At 36.2% G+C, this 21179-nt stretch overlaps 2 protein-coding genes and 1 non-coding gene across 3 annotated transcripts in view; all 3 read right to left on the bottom strand.

Moving 5' to 3' along the window:
• LOC142342466 (uncharacterized) overlaps positions 1 to 4074 on the bottom strand; it is a 152251-nt gene extending 148177 nt beyond the window's left edge. Inside the window, exons 1-2 of the mRNA XM_075393805.1 lie at positions 3697 to 4074; positions 3152 to 3309 (exon numbers count right to left, since the gene is read on the bottom strand). Of these exons, the coding sequence (XP_075249920.1) occupies positions 3152 to 3309; positions 3697 to 4074 (536 nt within the window). The remainder of the gene's footprint in view (positions 1 to 3151; positions 3310 to 3696) is intronic.
• Positions 4075 to 14025: 9951 nt separating this feature from the next.
• The window catches only part of LOC142342463 (receptor-type tyrosine-protein phosphatase eta-like), a 102846-nt gene continuing 95692 nt past the window's right edge, over positions 14026 to 21179 (bottom strand). The window contains exon 7 of the mRNA XM_075393802.1: positions 14026 to 14154. Within this exon, the coding sequence (XP_075249917.1) occupies positions 14026 to 14154 (129 nt within the window). The remainder of the gene's footprint in view (positions 14155 to 21179) is intronic.
• On the bottom strand, positions 19402 to 19473 carry Trnam-cau (transfer RNA methionine (anticodon CAU)). The gene has a single exon. It is a non-coding gene; the product is annotated as a tRNA-Met (tRNA).

The raw sequence follows: 21179 nt of genomic DNA, 5'->3' as shown, positions 1-21179 counted from the left end.
GAGAAGAGATCATGTATGCCATTTTTTCAAGCGTTACAAAGGGCTGTCAGTTTTTCATTTATATTTTGACGCTCTTGTAAAAGAGATCCTGGATCAGATTGCAGTAGTTTCTCCTTTTGAATTTTCTTGATGTTGACAGTAACAGGCCGAACACGCGGGCATCCATCCCGTCACTTATCCCTTTGCCAAAAGGTAAAACACAGACTCAGAAAAAATTCTTGAGATTTTCATTTATAAAAATGTTCAACTACCTTGCTAAAGAAAGTTAATTACCCATACAAGTATTTAAAAAAGAAAGTTTTTCGCTTCGAACCAAACTTAGGGCATATTATTTGGATAATAAAGATGTTTTCGATATGTTTTATTAGGTATTGCACGTTTTTTTTCTGGGCACCTCTTGTAGAGTCATTTGACTCGTATGGCGTTCAGGATGGTATTTTGATTCAACTTAATATTCTGTATAAAGTTCTCTGTCTCGCGTACCATCTGAATTTAAATCAAATCAATTCCCCAGGGAAATTCTCTCATCAGATCTGCCGGTAGCCTTAATAAAGACACAGTAAACCTGATCACTCCTGTGTTATTTGAGAGCAAGTGATGTTTCTATTTAGAGGATTGCCGGTGCTCAAAATAAAACTCTTTTCGAAGGGGGATAGAGTGGCGAGCGACTGGATTGCTAAACTACTTACTAATTAACCGTTTTTCAAAGAAAACAGCCCAGCGACACACAAGAGGTTTTTCTTAAAGGTTGATAATTGAACGTTTGAATAATAAAAATTAAAAACCGGTTATTAAAAAGTGCTATGTCTGAGATTGTACTTAGCTCACAAACATACTCATAAAGTTGTTGATTAACATGTTTCGACATCTTGATTGTGGCACTATTTTTTGTTGCCCAAATGTTACAAAGGTCGCTAATGTTTAGAAACAATTGGAAGCAGTAATGCTCTAGAAGAAATTTTCAGTTATTCTGCAAGGAAAGTCTCTTTTCTTTTCTCATAGAGAAGCTATACTCTGATTTTTTCACGAATTATTATTATCAAAAATGAAACTCTCCATTCGACCAAAAAATTCGAACAATGGTTACACGAGTAATATGAAGAAAATCATCCAAAGTCTGTCAAATGAAATTAAAGTTGCTACTTGAGTTGCAAAAAGTTTAGTCGACGATAGTCAAGGAACAATGCAAGCCTGTACAGAAAATCAGACTCAATGTCGTCTCATTGCCATTTCAATGGCGAAAAAATAACATATAAACTAAAACCCACAGTCATCCGAAAAATCCGGAAAATGACACAAAAACACATCGTAAAAACGATTTTACAAAGAGAGAAATTAGTTCTTGTGTCTCAAACGAAACAACCTTATACAAAGAATAACTTCCCGCGTTGCACATCAGAATCATTTAAATCAGAGATGAATAGGATTGGAAAATTTGTCTAGCCGGCAGATACTGACGACGAAACTTGTATAAACTCACTTCAAAATCATAAGTTTGATTAGTACCTGTTATTGAATAAGGGAAGGATGGGGTTAATTAGATCTTATGATTTCGGAACGGTTTTGATTAATAATGTAATTCAGTTATGTTTTGCTTCGTTTGATTTTGTTGTTACAGTTTTTGGAAGTCAGCTACTTCCGTCCAGTTGATGATTATGATTGTTGTCATATGCCGGGCTTTTGCTAACGAGAAGTCACAGTGTCCTTGACATCGCCGGCTTCATTTGCAGGATTGCAAAGAAAGAATAAAACTGTCGGATTGCAGCGTATTGAATCATCCGTAAAGTTGTAACAGGAAGTAAAATAAAAATCGACTGTAATGAAATATAAGGGTACAAATTAAAGCTGGTGGTTCGTGAAAACGATCCAACCAAATCATTAACCGGAAATACTAACCAAAATACCTCCAATGTCAAAGGAAAGTAAAAGGGGTGGGCCTTAGACCTGCAAGAAATTAAAACCAATAACAAGTTGAAATGGGCTGTTGATAAGGGATGATCAATGGAACATAAAGATGTGATGATTCAATCTGTTGGTTTGTAAATGACAATCCAGAATGTAAGAGGGTAAAACGTGTTGATCAGAAGCAATGAAAATATGAGCAAGCACTTGTTTTAGAAGGCCAATTTGTTGTCCCTAAAATGGCTGTCTTTTGAAAGACTGATTTGTTAATGTCGAAAATTGGGTTTCAATCTGGGAAAACTTTCCTCAGTTTCACAACGGGTCTAAAGCGTTCTCCGAATGACGTCTTCAGTTTAACTGATCGGACAATCCCGTCTGTGCCAGGGAAAACTTGAATGACTCTAGCCAAAGGCCAGAGGCCACGGGGGCTGAAGTCTTCTAGAATCCATACCAAGTCGTCAACCTGTAAATTTTTTGACGTCTTATGCCATTTACATCGTACTTGTTGAGTTGGTAAAAACTCCCGTAGGAAGCGATTCCAAAAATGAGTTGTAATTTGATGCGATGAACGCCAACCTTTTGAAAGATTCTTCTCTTTACCAATGAAGACGGAAGGAGACAAGTTAACGGATGAACGACCTAGGAGAAAATGATTTGGAGTCAGTGGTAAGGGGTCGTTTATGTCATATGGAACATTTGTGAGAGGCCTGGTGTTCATGCTTGCTTCTATTTCACAAGAAACAGTACTCAGAATGTTGTCAGTTAAAGTTCTCGAACCAATGACCTTGTATAGTGATAGTTTAAAAATTTGTAACCATCTCTCCCATATTCCACCGAAATGGGGAGCGGCTGGGGGATTAAATTTCCAATCTATCTCCAGATTTATTGAATGTAGATTAGCTGCCAATAATTGTGATTCCTTCAGTTCTACGATGCTAGATTGCAGAGCGTTGTTTGAACCAACAAATGACTTGCCACAATCTGAGACGAATTTGTTGGATTTTCCTCTGCGGCTAATAAAACGCCTGATGCAGTTGATTGTAGAGACTGTTGTGAGATCATTTGAAACTTCAAGATGAACTGCTCTAACAACAAGACAGATGAAGAGCAAAATATATCGGCTAGATAGCCTGCCATTGTTTTTAACAGGAAAAGGTCCAATGAAATCGAGACCAGTTGTTTCAAAGACGAACTGATTTTTCTTGGGTAATCTTTCCTTGGGTAAATCAGCCATCTGGGGGTTGCTAACATCCTGCTGCATTCTACGACACGGCAGACATTGGCGTATAGTCTGTTTAACAACTGCTCTACAGCAAAGTATCCAATAGTATTCCATACGAGTGTTTCGAGTCTGCTCGGGACCACAATGACAATTAGTTTCGTGTGGTTGTTGTACCAGTAGCTTAACTGCAGCATTGTTACCGTCAAGTATTATGGGATGACAAGCGGTCATCAGAAGACTTGCTTTTGACAATCGACCACGTGCTCTTAGTTGAATATTCTCGTCTAGGAAATGTGATAGTGATTTCAATCGGCTAGTACTAGAGATCTCAATTCCTTTTTCCAACAACATGTATTCTGGGTTAAAATCTTGTCTCTGAATATTTTGAATAACATGAAGATAAGCTCTAGTGAAATGTGCTAAATTAATTTCTGCGTGTCGTGTCGTTTCCTACACTTGTCCGCAAAAAGGATACAGAGTGCTATCTTACGTGTTATTTTGTTCCAACTGCTAAATCTTGTCACGCCGACAATGTTCGATACAGTTGAGTTTACCGAAGAAAACGAAATAACCTTTACTTGTTGGGCAAACAAAATTTCTCGTTTCGGCCACTCAGATCTTCTTTGACTCAAAAATGACGGTCCTGAAATCCATCGAGACATTGATGTCATTTGCTCAACGCTATATCCTCGAGCTCCGTCATCTGCAGGGTTAGCTGTGGATGAAACGTACTTCCAATCGAAAGCGGAGGAGACATCAAGAATGTTGGCTATTCGATTTGCAACAAATATTCTATGGCGCATTTCAGGTGTTCTCAGCCAATACAAGACTGTAGTGCTGTCAGACCAAAAAACACAATCTGAATACTCTATAGCTTGTTCTTCTTTTATAAACTGGGCTAATTGAGCTCCATATACAGCGGCTTGCAATTCCAGGTTGGGGATAGTCATCCTTTTTATTGGGGCGGCACGAGCCCTGCCCATTATATATTTAACGGAGATCGATCGATCCGAGTACTCAAATCTCATGTACGAGACGGCAGATAGAGCGTATTCCGAAGCGTCAGTAAAGGTGTGGAGCTCAATTGAGCTCATAGTTTTGTCTAGGAAATAATTCCTAGGAATTTCGACGTCCTTAAATGCCGGAATTTCTTCCCTTAACTTACTGAAATCCTGGATGTTTTCGAGTAAGAGGGGTTTGTCTCATTTTGGAGCATGGTTCCAGGTGGCTTGTAAAACTTTTCGTAGACGAATTGTAAGAGGCGCAATGAACCCCAGGGGCATCAAACAAAGACGCCGCCAACTTGAGTAAAACTCTTTGAGCTACATTGCCTGTAATCTGAATTTTTTGTAGGAATTTACTTTCAATCACATAGCAATCTAATGCTGCGTTCCATGGTAAACCAAGTACCTTTTGGTTCTGAGGGAGAGTCTTGTCTGGATGTAATCTTATTTTAGGTTCAATTGAATTTAGAAATTCAGGACTGCTTGAGTTCCATTTGGTTAGGTTGAAACACCCTTTAGTGAGAACATTTCTCATTCCTTGCAGTATTTTTTGAGCACCTTCGAGTGAATTTGTGGAAATATAAAAAAATCATCCATGTAAAAGTTGCTTTCTACATATTTGAGAGCTTCTGGTAATTGTTATTCGTTGTCACGAGCAGTTTTTTGCAAAGCATATGAGGCAATACATGGTGAGTCTGTGGCTCCAAAAATGTGACTGGTGTACTCGTAAGTTTCAATACGACCATCATTGTTCCAAAGGAAGCGTAGGAATTTTCTGTCTTCAGGAGCAACTTTAACCTTCATGAACATTTGTTCGATATCAGCGGAAAGCGCTATTTTGTTCTCCCGGAATCTCAAAATTACAACGGTAAGATTGCTTTGCAAATCTGGACCTTTCAGAAGATTAGAACTTAAGGACTGACCTTGAAACACACTTGATGCATTAGCGACACGGCGTACTTTTCCAGGTTTGTTCTCATTAGTCACGGGGTGATGAGGAAGGAACAAAATTTTTTCGTCTGGTTGTTCTTTTATTTGATTAATTTTTTTGACATAGCCGTTCTTCAAGTCTTTTTCTAGCGTTTCCTCGTATTTTTGCTTTAATTCTAGATTGTTTGAAAGTTGTTTGTTGAGCTGATATAGCTGTGTCTCCGCAAGCCATCTGTTATTTGGGAGATCGGCGTTCTCTTTCCAGAGAAGACCAACTTCATAATGACCATTGACGAGTTTAGTGGTACTTTCTAAAATATCAAGGGCTCTTTTGTCATTTTTAGACATTGCTTTCTTGGATGATGCTATGCCTAAGTTTTCAATTTTCATCCAATCGGAGACCAACATGAACATACTGTTGTCCACATTAGGATGGCTGTTTAGTTGAGTGAACTGAACTGGATTGCAATCATCTGGGATTAAATCAGTTTTTCCAGCACATGTCCAATCAAGTTGGGTTTCAACCCCCATGGTGCATTCTTGGGTCCTTTAGCTATTTGTTTGTAGTGTATCAGATCTAGATTGTCATTTCCGAGAATGATGGCAACATTTTTGTCCCCTATGTCTGGTAAGCATATATGGTTGAGGTGTTCAAACGAATCACAGAGATGATTAAGTTTCTTTGTACCTACGGGTGACATATTGAGATCTGGAACGGCGAAAACGTCTATTTGTTCGATTGACTGTTCCCCTTGTAACGGTCTAATTTGAAGTTTTACAGGTGCACAATCAATTTCTTTAGTCATATGATAGCCACTAATTGGCATTTTGCCAATGGTATTCATGCTTAAGTTCAGATTTGTTGCAGTTGACCTCAGCAACAAGCTTTGGCAACTGCCATTGTCCAAAAAAACATTAGTATCCAAAACTTTATCACCGTTTTTGAGTTGTACAGGAACAACAGCTACCTGTCCTGTTCCTTGTAAATTTAAAGTTTTCACATTAGATTTTTTTGATTCTGACTTAATAGCAAAGCTATCGTGCAATAGAGTGTGGTGTTTCATACCGCAATTGTTGCTACGGCAAACGTTTTTGGAGGTGCACTTTTCCACGTGATGGCTTCCAAAACAGTTGAAACATAATCTAAGTTTTCTTATGTGCTCTCTGCGAATGCTTGCTGTGAGAGTTTGGAAGTGGGTACACTTTTATAGGAATTGGCAACTTTCATTGCTTGGGCAAAGTTTCACAGTGGGTTACCTGCCTTCAACTACCGAGTTCCTGCTAGAGCTGCTAGTTGACTGTTTATATTGATCGATTTTCAACCGCTTGTAGCTGCCGTGGAGTTTGGTACACTCGGAGAAATTTTCCAGGATGATTGTGCGTGGCTTGATTGAATAGTTTGGGGGCTAGAGTATAAATCTCGACATGCTTTGGCGTAGTGCAGAAGCCAGTCAGAGAGTATCTGTAGAGATGGTTGCTGGAAGTCCTTTTTTAGCACAAATTTGTTTCACTCAAGACGTACGGGATTGGGCAATTTTGCTAGCGCCACATTCAGGTTCGTAGTTGAATGAAGGTCGTGAACGAATCCAAGTTGCTGAAAAGTATCCACCATTGTCAAAAGAAAAGAAGAGAAGTGTAGCTCTCTGGATGGGATAAATTGGGTGATTTGAATCTATTCAATTTCTCAAGGAAAGCGTTTACAATTCGCTTTGGATTCCCAAGGTGTTCTTGAAGGCGATGAATTGCAGAAGCGTATAAGTCACCCTTGCAACCATAGCCGTCGACGAGGGCTTTTGCTTCACCTGTTAATAGCGATTTTAGGTGAATCATTTTTTCAAATGATGTCATTGGTGCTCTGTCAATATTAGCTTGAAAAATGCTGTAACATTTCATCCAGCTTAATGGATCACCATCAAAATGGTCCGCGTGCAACTTGGGTACGGATTTTTGAAAGCAAGTAGAGATTGAGACATTGTGTGAAGAAGCAAATGGCGTCTGCGTAACTGATGTGTTAGGAATATTACTGAAGTTTTACTGTGTTAATGGAAAAAAGTTCATTTTGTCCTAGTGAGTTGCTATCAGTTGGAAATCCGAAAGGAAAAGTTGAGAACGATTGCTGTGGCGCACTGCAGGGTGCAGCTAATATCTTAAAATTTGAGGTGAATGAAGTGTTGTTGACAGGTAGAGTCGTACCACCGGGTGCAGTATAACCATAACTGACAAAACGGGAATTCTCAGCGGGCGCTGACGTTTTGTTTCGAGTGGTGCGATCAATTGAAAGAGTGTCGTCAAGGACAAAATGAGTGGGACTTTGTTTTAAATATGGCAAGGTGTTGTCATGTGTTTCTATGTTCTCATTGGAGTTCAAGGATAATCCACCAGATGACGTTTGCTGAAGAGGCGTATTTTTCTCTTTAACTTGTTTTTGGAATAATGTCAGAGTCCGTTTTATGTCTATCTTCAGAGTCCTTTTTATGTCTATGTTCTCTGGACATAATATCTTGTTCATCAGGCTCCAAACCACTGATTAGGTCAATGACAACTGGTTCAAGCTTCTGCTGCATTTCCCTAATTTCATTAATTGTTTCCTCAAAAGTTTCGATATCTTCTGAGGACTCTATAGCAGCAATAAAGTAGTCAGTAAGCAGTTTGATGTCATTTTCGATCATAAGTTTAGAGGTTTCCAAACGCTTCTGTTCATTTGACTTGGTTGCTGTTGAGGTACATTGCATGGATTGTTGAGTTAACATTGCTCCGTCTGGGGAATCGGATGAACTAGTACTCATTTTGGGCACTGCATTGTTTGAGGTTGACCTCGTCTCGACCATTAATGAGAAGTCAGAGTAGTTCAGACAAAACCGAGTAAAATCAGGAATGTTTCGTGGTAACAGTAGTAGTTTTTACCGCCAGAAACTTCTAATACCTATCGATATCAATGCCTTACGAGTGTTAGACCCAAAACCAATACCTACCAAATACCAATACCTACTAGATATCGGAACCTACCAATACCTACCGAAAGCTGGAAACTACCAATATCTACCAGAACCAATACCTACCAAATACCGGCACCTAAGAATACCTACCAAAAACCGGAACCTACCAATACCTACCAAAAACCAATACCTACCAAATACCGGAACCTAAAAATACCTAATAAAACCAATACCTACGAAAAGTTGGAACCTACCAATACCTACCAAAACCAATACCTACCAAAAGCTGGAAACTATCAACACGACCAACCAGAAGAAGTCCTTGGGGCGGGTAAAACCCCAGAAGAATTGGAAAGAAGGCGGGGAGTTGGGGAAACTACCGAGGAGAACGGGGTCCTTGGGGTGGGTAAAAACCCAGAAGAACAAGAAAGAGGGCGGGGGGTTGGGGGAAACGACCGACCAGAAGGGGGTCCTTGGGGTGGGTAAAACCCCAGAAGAACCAGAAAGAAGGCGGGGGGTTGGGGAAACGACCAACCAGAAGGGGGTACTTTGGGTGGGTAAAAACCCAGGAAAAACCGGAAAGAAGGCGGGGGTTGGGGAAACGGCCAACCAGAAGGGGGTCCTTGGGGTGTGTAAAACCCCAGAAGAACCAGAATGAAGGCGGGGGGTTGGGGAAAGGACCAATCAGAAGTGGGTCCTCGGGGTGGGTAAAACCCCCAGAAGAACCAGAAAGAAGGCGGGGGTTGGGGAAACGACCAATCAGAAGGGGGTACTTGGGGTGGCTAAAACCCCAGAAGAACCGGAAAGAAGTAATAAAGTTTTATCGAAATCTGTAAAGTCGCAATGTTTATGTTTATCGTTTTGTCTTTGTGTGTTGTGTAATTACCCCACCATAGTCTAGTGTTTTGATATAGGTGTAATTTCTGATCTTTAGATGTTCTGAAACATTGAAAAAATCATTGTGCACATCGGTCTAGCTCATTGGGAAATGTATTTTTTTTGAAAACAATACTTAGCTTTAGGTGTAGTTTCGAAACTGTTGGGTTGGGTGCCAAAATGTTATTGAATAAGGGAAGGGTGGGGTTAATTAGATCTTATGATTTCGGAACGGTTTTGGTTATTAATGTAATTCAGTTATGTTTTGTTTCGCTTGATTTTGTTGTTACAGTTTTTGGAAGTCAGCTACTTCCGTCCAGTTTGATGATTATGATTGTTGTCATATGCCGGGCTTTTGCTAACGAGAAGTCACAGTGTCCTTGACAGGACCCAAAGTCATTAGAATGTTCAAGGGTTTGAATGTCAGAGCAATTCGTGGGTTGCATGGGTTTCAAAATTTTGTAACAAACCGCAAAACAGTCGATAAAGGCGATAGCGTTGCTGCGTTTTTGAAACAAGGAATCTCAAATAGTTTGGTGGACCAGAAAACGGACCAGGAACGCTCATTTCTGTCATTCAAAGATGGATAAAGTTGCAGTTTTTTTTATCAGCCTCGTTTAACAAATCGCTTTAATTTTTTTCTTCTCCCCGAGCAAATGCTTGAGTTTCCGAGAACTAAAAAATCGACAATGTTAATCGTTTTTTCTTCAAAATTATTGCTTTGAAGTATTCATCAATGAAAAAGAGATTTTGTTAGGTTGTCTAATCTTTCAAAAAGCGAATTCAAAATTAAGAATCGCCTCAAAGAACGAATGTCAATTCTTCTAGCGTATATATCATAATCGACGATAATTTGGTTTGCAAAAAATTTGAAATTTCTGATTAAGATTATCCTTCAAATTAAAGTAAGGTCTTTTCTCAGTTAAACACTCATGAGAAAAAAAACAATTTCCAGAATCTTAGTACCAAAATCTGAATCAATTGAACGGCCAACTATGGTTCACTTTTTTCTTAATGAATAGAAACTTGACTAAAGAAAACGGAATCAATTGATGAAACTTATTTTATTAATTATAGGCAAATATAAAAATTCTTAAGAGAGAAATTAGCTCAAACTGAAAACAGATGCGCAAGTTTAAAAAAAAATTAACTTTTTAAGAAAGGTGACAAGAAGATCTGGCAAAATCCATTCCTAATATTGCTAAGACTAAAACTGGAGTACTCCATTCATTCCACTAAGCTAACAATACTCATAACGGCTCAAAAATACGCCATTGTGAAGGAAAAAATGGACAAATTGATGTTTTCCCGAATAGAATCAATGATTAAAATGGTCGAAATAAATGTGTGCAATTTGCGGGAAAGAGAATTTTTTCTCCTTCCAATGTGCAGGAAAGAGAAAAAATGGTACATGATTTTTGTTATGCTTATTCTGAGATCAAAAACAGTGCCACTATTTCTGTCGCCAGTATTGAATATAATCTTGCGCCATCAGACCTTTACAGGTTAAAAAGAAACTCAACGAACTGAAATTGAAATTGGAGAAACCCGAAGTTTTTAGAAACCGGGTCCTCACATTTGACCACCCCTTGATTTCTCAAGGATATTTCAGGCGAGCTTAAACTTCTGACGCATGGAGACCTCTAGGCCATCTTTGTTTGCAGCAATAAAAAAAATTCACCCTTTTTACATCATTGGCAGTAGGCACTGGTCTGGTTCAACAATGCAATTTTCAAAATATACTTTTACTAGTTTATGTTTGTGTTCTGCTGTATCAAAATTACGCGAATTACTTGATTTTAACTCAGGGCCAAATATTGGGCGGATTTTGGTACGAAAAAGCATACCTTTCTCCTTTCAGTGAACTTACTTGCCATTAGAGAACCAAACATTGACCGTTAGCACATACTCAATCAATCAATCACAGTTGAGTTAGAAAGAACTGTTACAGAAATTATTTTAATAATTTTGTAACGGAGTAGATTGAATAAGAGAAATGTAATGTTTTCAAAAAATCAAAAAATTGCTAACCGAAATTAGTTCACCTTTGTAAGACCAGAATTTATTAACAAAACTATCATTGAATTAAAGTTCAAAAACTTCTTCGCTTTTGGATATAACCAAAACAGCATATCTACTTTAACTCTCAAAATTCCATAAAGTCCTAACTATACTTTTTAATTCTGCTTATTTTTTAGGTTATGGTATTACAAAAAACTATCCTTGACTGAAAAACTATCATCACGACATTTCAAAACATATTGAAGTTTATGAATCACCAGGCGTATTCCAAACTTCAATCAGTAAAGCTTCAATATTTTATACGAGCGAGAAACTCACAGCTTTGAAAAGAAGAGTTATTCGTTTGGGAAAGAGGGGAGAACCATGCCGGCATAATTTAGAGAGCCATGTTGCGAATATCGGGTTCCGCTCAGACTCTTGAATACATATATTATTCTTTAGTTTATCCTGTTAATACAATAAAGTGTTAATTTTCCGATGAATTGAATTTTTTATCTGGGTACATCTATGAGTGATTAACTTAGTTTGCTGTTCTTCATAGAAACTTGTGCTGACATAATCTTAATTACTTATTTTTTTAGTGTTTCATGGCATTTATCAGGACAGTATAATCATAAATTCCAGTTTTTTATATAGAATTAAAAAAAATTGGATCTATTCTGTTTTGCCTCCCCCTCCATCTTAGTGGGCTCATATTTACGCCCCCAAGCGTTTTACCTTGTAACGTGCTATATAAAAACATCTAAGTTGTTACAGGGGGCGTAAAACACTGGGGGGCGTAAAAAAACACTGACGGGATAACAAAACAGAATAGATCCACAAACATTGTATGGGATCAAACTAATCAGCAACCTATTCAACCCCCACTACCTCCTAATCTTGCATCGTTTTACCCCCTTTAGTCACCTACTCTTGCATCATTTTACCCCCTAAAATTACCCCCCCCCCCCACTCTCACACCAACCCCCCCCCCCCCCCCCCCCCAAAAAAAATACCCTCCATTACTCCCACTCCTGCATCGAATTACCCTCGTTACCCCCAAAATCATGTTAGAGATTTGAGGGAAGTTTGCTAAAAATTCCCTTCGTTACCCTCTAATCTTACATCTTTTTAAGGGTAACAATTCGATACGGGCGGGATGGGCAGATTAGAGGTGACATAGAGTGCCCACTAAAATCAGAGCGCACAATAGTCTGATCAGTGATTACTTCGTTTTGGGACGGCCCAATAAGAGGCCGCTGGGGTCTCAACTTTAGAACCCTTTGTAAGCTGTTATTGGCCAATATATTAGCTAAAACAACAGGTTCTACTGGGACCACGATATGAATTATGAACATCAATTATTGGGGTCTTTCCCATTATAGCCCCCCCCCCCCCCAGCTTAGTGGTCAGATAACATATAGCCCCCAATCATGGTAATTTTATCATAGTGTGAGGGCTATATTTTCATGGGGGCTATAATGGGAAAGACCCAAATATTGGACCAATTATTTTTTTGGACAGTTCAGATTGAATTAAAAACTTACAGAGCATATGCCCGTTGTTGAAAACACAATCGATATGCTGTGAGACGTAACTTCTCGTTGAGACTGGTTTTCGAGAATTGGAGATGGGTATGTGTAAAATAGCAGCCCGCTCGCAGTCCGTGGAAGTGGGTTCGAACCCCGGCCAGTCAAAGTGATTGTTAGGTCATACCACTCACCAGGTGTAGTAGGCAGAATTAGTTTATTGGTTTGGCTGGAATTTGAAAAAGAAATAGTGTTTGAGGGGTCTAAACAGGCAAGATCTAAAGTACCCTAGACGAACTCCGACGCCTATCTTGTGAGATCTTGCAAGATTCTTGCAAATGACTCTTATCTTACAAGAAGCAGGATCTGAATGCCTATCTTACAAGATAACCGTCAGTCATAGACTAGGGTATGGAATAGAGGGTTCTAAACTATTGAACGGGAAAAATACTTGATTTCGATCATGCTTCAAGATTTTGTGAAATAGAACATTTGAACGACTGGTGTCAATCTATCAAAGTTGCGCAAATTTTATAAACAATTCTCTTGTTTTTTTTGTTCATGAGTGCATATATAGGTAACAAAACAATTCGTTCCCTCGAAAATATGCGACATCATTTTTGATCAGATAAATTTTTAAAAATCTAAACATCTAAATTTTTTGTGCTATATAGCATCTCTGGTCGATTAAATCCTGTTTCTGCCGGAACATTTTTCAGATACTGTGCTGGTCAAATAATTGCTGTTTTCAAATCGATTGCACTAATTTTTTTGTCACCCATTGATTGTACTGCTGAGAAATCAGTATCTACACTTTTCAATCATCATACAAGATTGAACAATATCAAAAACTGGAGGACGAAAACATAACATAGGCATTTATTTATTTTCAAAATAAGTTCCATTAATTTGATTGGTTTTGGAAACTTTTCCTATTTTTTCTGTTGTTACTTTGTGTCAAAAAATAACTGGAGTATGTGTCATATGCTTTTTGGTCTTAACGGGTCTTTTCATAAGGGTTTCTGAACGAGCACGTGAACGCATGGAAATTTTGAACGAGCGAAAGTCTGGATCAAAGGCTTCTTTGGTCTCCCTGGGAATTTTCACGAGCAAAATTGGCCTGGATGGGTATTTTCATGGATCATTTTGAACGAGGACCTCAACCTGGGAAGTGAAATCTCATATGGTGTTTCGAGCGCACTTTAGAGGATACTTTGGTCTGGGATAGTCTGATCAGATGTCACTTCCTGATGGCACCTCATCCTGAGATATCACTTGAGCATAATAATGTCCATATACATGAACAGAGACGAGTCTTTTGTCCCAATAACCCGTACTTTAATGCTCTGTTTGCATGTATTAACATGCGATTAGTTGGCTATAAATAAAAAAAGTGGGCACGAACAGCAATAACTGGTAGTGGATCTGGCCTGAAATAATAGCCATTTAAATAGAATGATACCCATGTTCAGCGTCATTTTAACAAAAGTTATTGTCAGTCCAGTTTTTGTGATAGAGACCTGACGCGATTAAACATTGCATTAACTAAATTTTAAAGATCTGGCTAAGACATCTATCTGCCAAATTTTTGCCAGGGAAATTTGTTTTTCTTTCGAGTACGGCACTTACCGGTAAGGGTATGTGAACTGCTCCTTATGGCCGGTGGTTTTCCCGTTGTATTGAATCATAATGTATGAACCTTTGCCTGCTGGCATCTGGAACTTCAGTAGTGAAGTGTTGGTTCCAGTCACAATCTAGACAAGTTCAAAAAAACTGATGACAATTTTTAAGGCACCCAAAATTCATGATTTTTTGTTCAAGATAACAAAAAAAGGATTTAAACTTTCCAAAAATAATAAAAGTTTTCAAAAATAGAACAAAATGCACTGTGATTTCAGAAAAAAAAACAAAAAATTTAAATTTAATAAAATTTAAAGTTTAACGCAAGAACGTTATTTGCTCAATCAAATGAGCATATGAGGATATCCTTCAACCGACAGGTGAAATCGTTCAAGTCCTATTTTTACCTACAATTCGAGGAACCAGAGTGGCGAATTAAAAATTCACTGCTTTTTTTACTTTTTTAAAATATTCATTGAAGTGAAATCCAATTAATTGAGAACATGGGAACATCTAAACCTCCGGTTATGTATTCTTAGTTTACATACTTTTGATTCTAAAGCAAGCTCTCCTATTAAAGACAATGGAAACTTTACACCGCCCAGTTCGTTTCAGAGGTTTCAAATCTGTCCGGACACAACTTTTTTGCGGTTCAGTTTTGAGAACATTATTATCATCTGCACTGTAGATAGCAGATGCATTATTTTGTATTTATTTAGTTCCAATATCTAATAATTCAGGGATGCCGTTCAAAAAATTGTATTGCTCAGAATACCAAAATATTTCCAAGTAGAAACAATCGATTTTTTTGATGAGTTTTCGTTAAAAAATGTAGCTACAAATTTAATTTAGGAAATCGGCTCTTAGCAAATTGTTTAAGATGACATCGAATAACTGTCACTCGAATTTCAAGTTTCTACAAAACCACCTCTGTAGTGGAAGGAGCGTTTTTAGAGCATTTCAGATTTCATAAATCTGATTTAAATTATTAGATACTATTTGTTTTTCAATTGTCTTCAAAAACAATCAATATCAAATCCAAAAATTCGTAGATGTCAATGGAAGAAACTGATTCTGCACTGCATACAAAGTTTTTCTCACTTGGGAGCTTTGTTCCTCAGATATAAAGTTAGAAAATATTAAAAAATCTCTATTTAACCAGCGAAAAACAAAGAATAAATTAAACTGCACAATAACTAAGAAAAATTGAAGAAACAAGACACTGCATCAGGTTATTCACCGCTCAATAATTTCACTTCAATACACACTGTAGCTCAGTTTAACGCGACAAATTAAACGAGTTTAAACGACCAATTAAATGAGTTGATTGTTGGTATTTTTTTCAACCTCCTTTTGGCTGCTAGTCAAGTGATTTTACATGAAAAAATTTCCACTCCGATTCGCTTTAGACCAATATGTCGACAGAACTTGAACAATTTTTCAAAATGCCACTTTTTCAGTTTAAATCTGATGTCAAAGGAAGTTTATTATCCAACGGAATTTTCGGTCAAATATTCTGCATCAACCACAAGTCGATTTGCAAACCATGTTAAAGAATTTCGTAATGAATTTTTCAGGTTATCTATACTATCTATTCAAGTACGATAATCAGGTACTATTAATACAGACTAAATATGCATGCTCACAAAAGAAAAAAATATTTTGGCTTCAAAAGTCTGTAGAATTGACTTTTGCTTGTTGTGCTATTCTAAATCGACTGCTTGTTTGACCGTTAATTTCTTTTGTTCATTTAAGAAGCTCGTTTTTAACAGTGGTCACAAAAAAACTCTGTTCTTTTATGTTGATTTTATAAATCTCCGTTCGTTTAATTATTGAATATTTGTTTCCACTCCTAATTCACTCTTGTTGTGAAGAAACCTCAAGAGAACACGACGTTTGTAAAGTCTTGGCTGTCACGAATCCCATATAAAATTCAAGATACATTTGCAGTACCAGATTAGGAGACATCAGTCCCATAGGCGTTTCTATCAGTATCGGTAATTCTTTTAATTTCATTATCTTTGCAGCACAATTCTTTCCGGGACAACTTGAACTTAAATTAATATAATAAGCTTTGATTGCAACAATTGATTTAAAACTAATTAAGCCAATAAAGAGTGAGCCAAAATCTAGGAATCCAAAAGGTGTCCACATGGAAGAAAAACGTAAACACATGAATTCCTCCTTCTACAAAAAAAATAAGATTTTTCGAGCAAATTCACTCCTTTTGTGGCTAAATTTCACGAACGTATTTTAGTTTAAGGGTCACAAAAGAGTGTGGAAGTTGGTGACAGTGGGCGGCAATTTTTGCTCAAATTTGCTTCAAGTGTCGATATATTCTTCACTTTTTTACGAAGCCTGTTAGTAATGTGTATATGGCGACGTCCGCAGAAAAGAGCCGAGCCATATACCCATATATATGAAAATTACTATAATTTTTCTTTATTTTTAACTATATTTCTATTTTTTCTACTTAAATAAAAAATATATCATTTTTTTGACAAAATTTACTAATATTAATCATAAAACATAAAATTGCCATTATTATCTATAATACTTTTATCATCAAATGGATCAATAGCTATTTTATATTGTTCTTTAGTTTCTAAATGGTGTTTATTGCTATCAATTGTATAATTGGTTACATATTTAGTTTTATCTTCATATATAGCATTAGTATAATCTATAATACTTTTATCATCAAATGGATCAATAGCTATTTTATATTGTTCTTTAGTTTCTAAATGGTGTTTATTGCTATCAATTGTATAATTGGTTACATATTTAGTTTTATCTTCATATATAGCATTAGTATAATCTATAATACTTTTATCATCAAATGGATCAATAGCTATTTTATATTGTTCTTTAGTTTCTAAATGGTGTTTATTGCTATCAATTGTATAATTGGTTACATATTTAGTTTTATCTTCATATATAGCATTAGTATAATCTATAATACTTTTATCATCAAATGGATCAATAGCTATTTTATATTGTTCTTTAGTTTCTAAATGGTGTTTATTGCTATCAATTGTATAATTGGTTACATATTTAGTTTTATCTTCATATATAGCATTAGTATAATCTTCCAAAATAGTTTGTTTTTTAATAGTAGCTTTGGTTATACCTTTTTTAACTTTTTCTCATCTTCTCCTTTAACTGTATTATAAAAAAAGCTTTAGCTTTAAGGAAGCAGGCTTCTATAATAGTATCATTAGGTAATTCATCTTTCATATTACCTATCTCATTATTATGAAAAATATCTTTTATCTTATTCATTTCAGTTTCTATATTACTATCTAAAGGAACATTTATGTTTATAAATATACTATCATTATCTGTATAATGATAACTACAATCTAATTCTTTCTCAAAGTACTCATATATAGCTTTACACATGAACAGTTTAGCTTTCTCTAACATAACAAAACCAATATAATTAAACTTATCTAACTTAACATTTCCTCTTGTTTTATGTACAGCTACTAGATCATCATCAAACTCTACAGCATATTTAAAACTAATTTTTTCAACTAATTTAATATATCTATCTACTTCACTAACTAACTCTACATCTTGTCTATTGTACACATTTTCTATTCTTTTTCCATAGAAGGCATTATTCGTCAGTTTAAAGAATAGAAGGCATTATTCGTCAGTTTAAAGAATACATCTGCAAATTTTTTACCCTTAGCTTTAGCTTCTTTTCTTTTCTGAATATTATACTCAATATAAAATTTTAACCACTCACTCTTACTATACTCTAACTTTTGCTTAATTGTATTATCTTCCAACTTCAAACCACTAGCTAAATACCAATTTAACATCTCACCATCAATTACATAATCGTTTTTATCCGTTAAATTCAACATTAACTTCTCATTGGGTTTATATCCTTTCTTTATTTTCATTTTGATAGTCTGTAAACTGATCAATGTTAGCCTTTGTCTTTTCTGGAAAGAATGGATAATTCTTTGTCTTTTGTTTCAACTCATCATTATACTTTACATCAATAGTATAGATAAAACCCTTTGTAGAGCTAGATCTAGTGTAGCCCAATTCTTCACATACTTTGATCTCGCCAGTAGGTAAAGCTTGAACCATAGCAGAAGCATATAATGAGTTGAAGTCTAAGTATTTTAGATAATTCTCTTTCCCTGTATACTCAGGATCTATTTCTTTATTTTTACATTTTACATGACAATCACCTAATACTGAAGCTAACCCACCTCTAATACCATGTTGAATTGTATCATAAATATTAACTGTACTTTCTTTATAATATTTAAGTTTAACATCAGTATATTTCAATCCACATAACCAAGTTAAACCGGGAGTAGAATTTGTATAACAAGGATCTATTTCATAATATTCTAAACACTTATCTCTTAACCTTTCAAATACATCTACCGATAATAATACATCTGTTTTAAGATATAACATCATATAATAGTAGTAATATAATGAGCTACACTCCCCGGGAGGGTGAGGTCCCCCATTAAGATAGGGTATAGCGTATTTTTCGGGATTTGGGTCCTCCCTAACGTATTAAGATAGGGAATGAATTTGCATGTTTTAAGATTAGGTTTAGCGGTCTTAATGTATTAAGATTAGGTATAGGTTGCATGTATTAAGATTAGGAATAGAATCTCCATGTATTAAGATTGGGTATAGCCGCCATGTATTAAGATTAGGAATAGAATCTCCATGTATTAAGATTGGGTATAGCCGCCATGTATTAAGATTAGTTATAGCCGCCGACATGTATTAAGATTAGTTATAGCCGCCGACATGTATAAAGATTAGTTATAGCCGCCGACATGTATTAAGATTAGTAATAGCCGCCGACATGTATTAAGATTAGTTATAGCCGCGGACATGTATTGATTAGGTGCCGCCATGTATTAAGATAGGGTATAGATTTTGTGTATGTATTTGTGCATGTACATTTTCTAGTAGTATAGTCGGTGCAAATGTGGGGGTAGGTTCGGAGACGCTCCTGATTGGCTGAAATTCAGCCAATCAGGTTCGGAGACGCTCCTGATAGGCTGAAATTTTGAGGGGAAAATATCAATGTTTGTGTAGTTATTAAGTGTTCACTTGAGAACAATAGAATTGGCGTGGGTAATTAATTGCTGTAATTATGTGAGGGGTAATTATGTGACAGGTTGAATTTTGTTTACAATTTTTATGTTATTAAATTGTGAAATTAATTGGTGGGGGTTTTCAATTACCCTAGTTATCTGAGGGGTAATTATGTGACATGTTGATTTTTTTTTACAAATTTTAGGTTGATTGCAAAGATTGTTCCCCTAATTGTTTGAATCAATTGTGTAACAAATGTCTTTTGCGCGCTCACTAATTGGAAAAAGTCAAGATAGCAAGAGGTAGTTTTGATCTACCGTCCTCTGGGTTATGGGCCCAGCGCGCTCCCACTGCGCCATCTTGCTATTTACATGCATATATGCATTATTTTTTTTACATTATTTGAAAAAATATGTTAAAAAAATGAAAAAAATGAATTAAAATAGTATAAAATGACAGACACAGTACAAATTATGAGCATCAAAATACAAAATTACTCAATCATTTACAATAAATTGTATAAATTTCAATGAACATTAAGGTACACTTAGCCGAGTGGTTAATAAAGTTCGATAAAAAAAGTTTAGAAAACTCACGAGAAACAGTTACGAGAAACATATACTAGCGATTTTATTAACTTCAGCTTACTAAATACCAAAATGAACACTACTACATATAGTTACTTAAAAAATTTAACACGTGCACATCATGAATATTGTTCAAGTTGGTTTGGAAAAACTTAAATAGTTGAAATGCTGCAAAAATTGCGTAGAATCCACACAAATTTTGCATCTTCTGAAGTGGTCGATGTATTATTTTTTGGTACTTTTTACCTAAAAATTTGTAATGTGTTACTGATCGAGCCAGAGAATCCGCATAATAGTAGCTTCTGTTGAGTCGAGCAATCAATATCCAATGTTCACCGACTTCTTTACTCGAAGCAGTGTTAATGATTGCAAAGCTGAATTTGGGTAAATTTGGAATGAAATCTGCTGGAAACGATCCAATGTATTTGAATTTTAGCTCAGGAATGCGTTCAATAATTTGTTGAAGAGATTGATTATCCATGACAAATAATCTTCTGTTTCAATTCGCAAGCTCCGTTTGAACAGGGATTTCTCACATTACAATCAAGTTGAAATGATTCGTTTTTTTCAGTAAAGCAACAATCTTTAGATTGGGGAATTTTACGTATCAGATCTTCTGTAGATTTACTTACTCTGTCTTCACTATTACCTGTGACATCGGGATGAAAGATAATAATGATGATTAAAAATCCCAGGAATACTGCACAAATAAGGTTTACATATAAGTTTGGAGTACATATATAAGTTTGGGTCTACCCCAATTTCCATCCATTCCCTATCTTGATATTATAGTGTGAAAAGGGTTGCAACTGGAAGATGAAAGTACATATCCAACAAATGTTCCAACGCAGAAGGCAATAATATAAAAACCATAAAGAATTGAAAAGAAAATAAAAAATCTTGATTAATGCAGAGTTCTTCAGACATTTTTAGCAACTGTTCCAAACTGATCAATTTTAACTGTTGAGATTCGTTCTCCCAGAATAAGTAACTCGGTAACATTGGTTAGCGGACGTTCAAAGAACATTTCTAAACGAAGACTTTCCCCACTGAGTTCAGGATAATGAACATTTTCACCAGCATCTTGAAGTGATGTGAGATCGAATACAAGCACATAATGATCTGTGAAGAAATCATTCGGTAACGCAGGAATTTCTTCGTTGAAGTTCATTGCCTTCATTGTTGTAACATAAGCTCTACAATTGTTGGTTGTATCAATTGAGACAAGAGCTCTCCCCCCCTCGAACAATTCTCAGCTCCCGCAGTCCAAACTTTCGATAATGAAAAGGATTTTCTTGAAAATGTCCGGGGAATGCTGAATTAGTGTTCATTGCTATTGCAATTCGTCTGATTGGGGCATTATTGAAAACATGTTCCTGAATAAATTGATTTTGTCCAGAAGGAATAATAAATGTTCGCGCAATTGTCTCCATAAAATTATAGCAAGCTGGTTGATGTGTTAGTTGATGCTTGATTGTCTGGTG

The sequence above is a fragment of the Convolutriloba macropyga genome, chromosome 7 (genome assembly GCF_964194025.1).
Source record: "Convolutriloba macropyga chromosome 7, txConMacr16.3, whole genome shotgun sequence".
Classification (NCBI taxonomy): domain Eukaryota; kingdom Metazoa; phylum Xenacoelomorpha; order Acoela; family Convolutidae; genus Convolutriloba; species Convolutriloba macropyga.
Note: the sequence above shows the minus strand (reverse complement) of the source record. Positions and strands in the feature narration are given on the sequence as shown.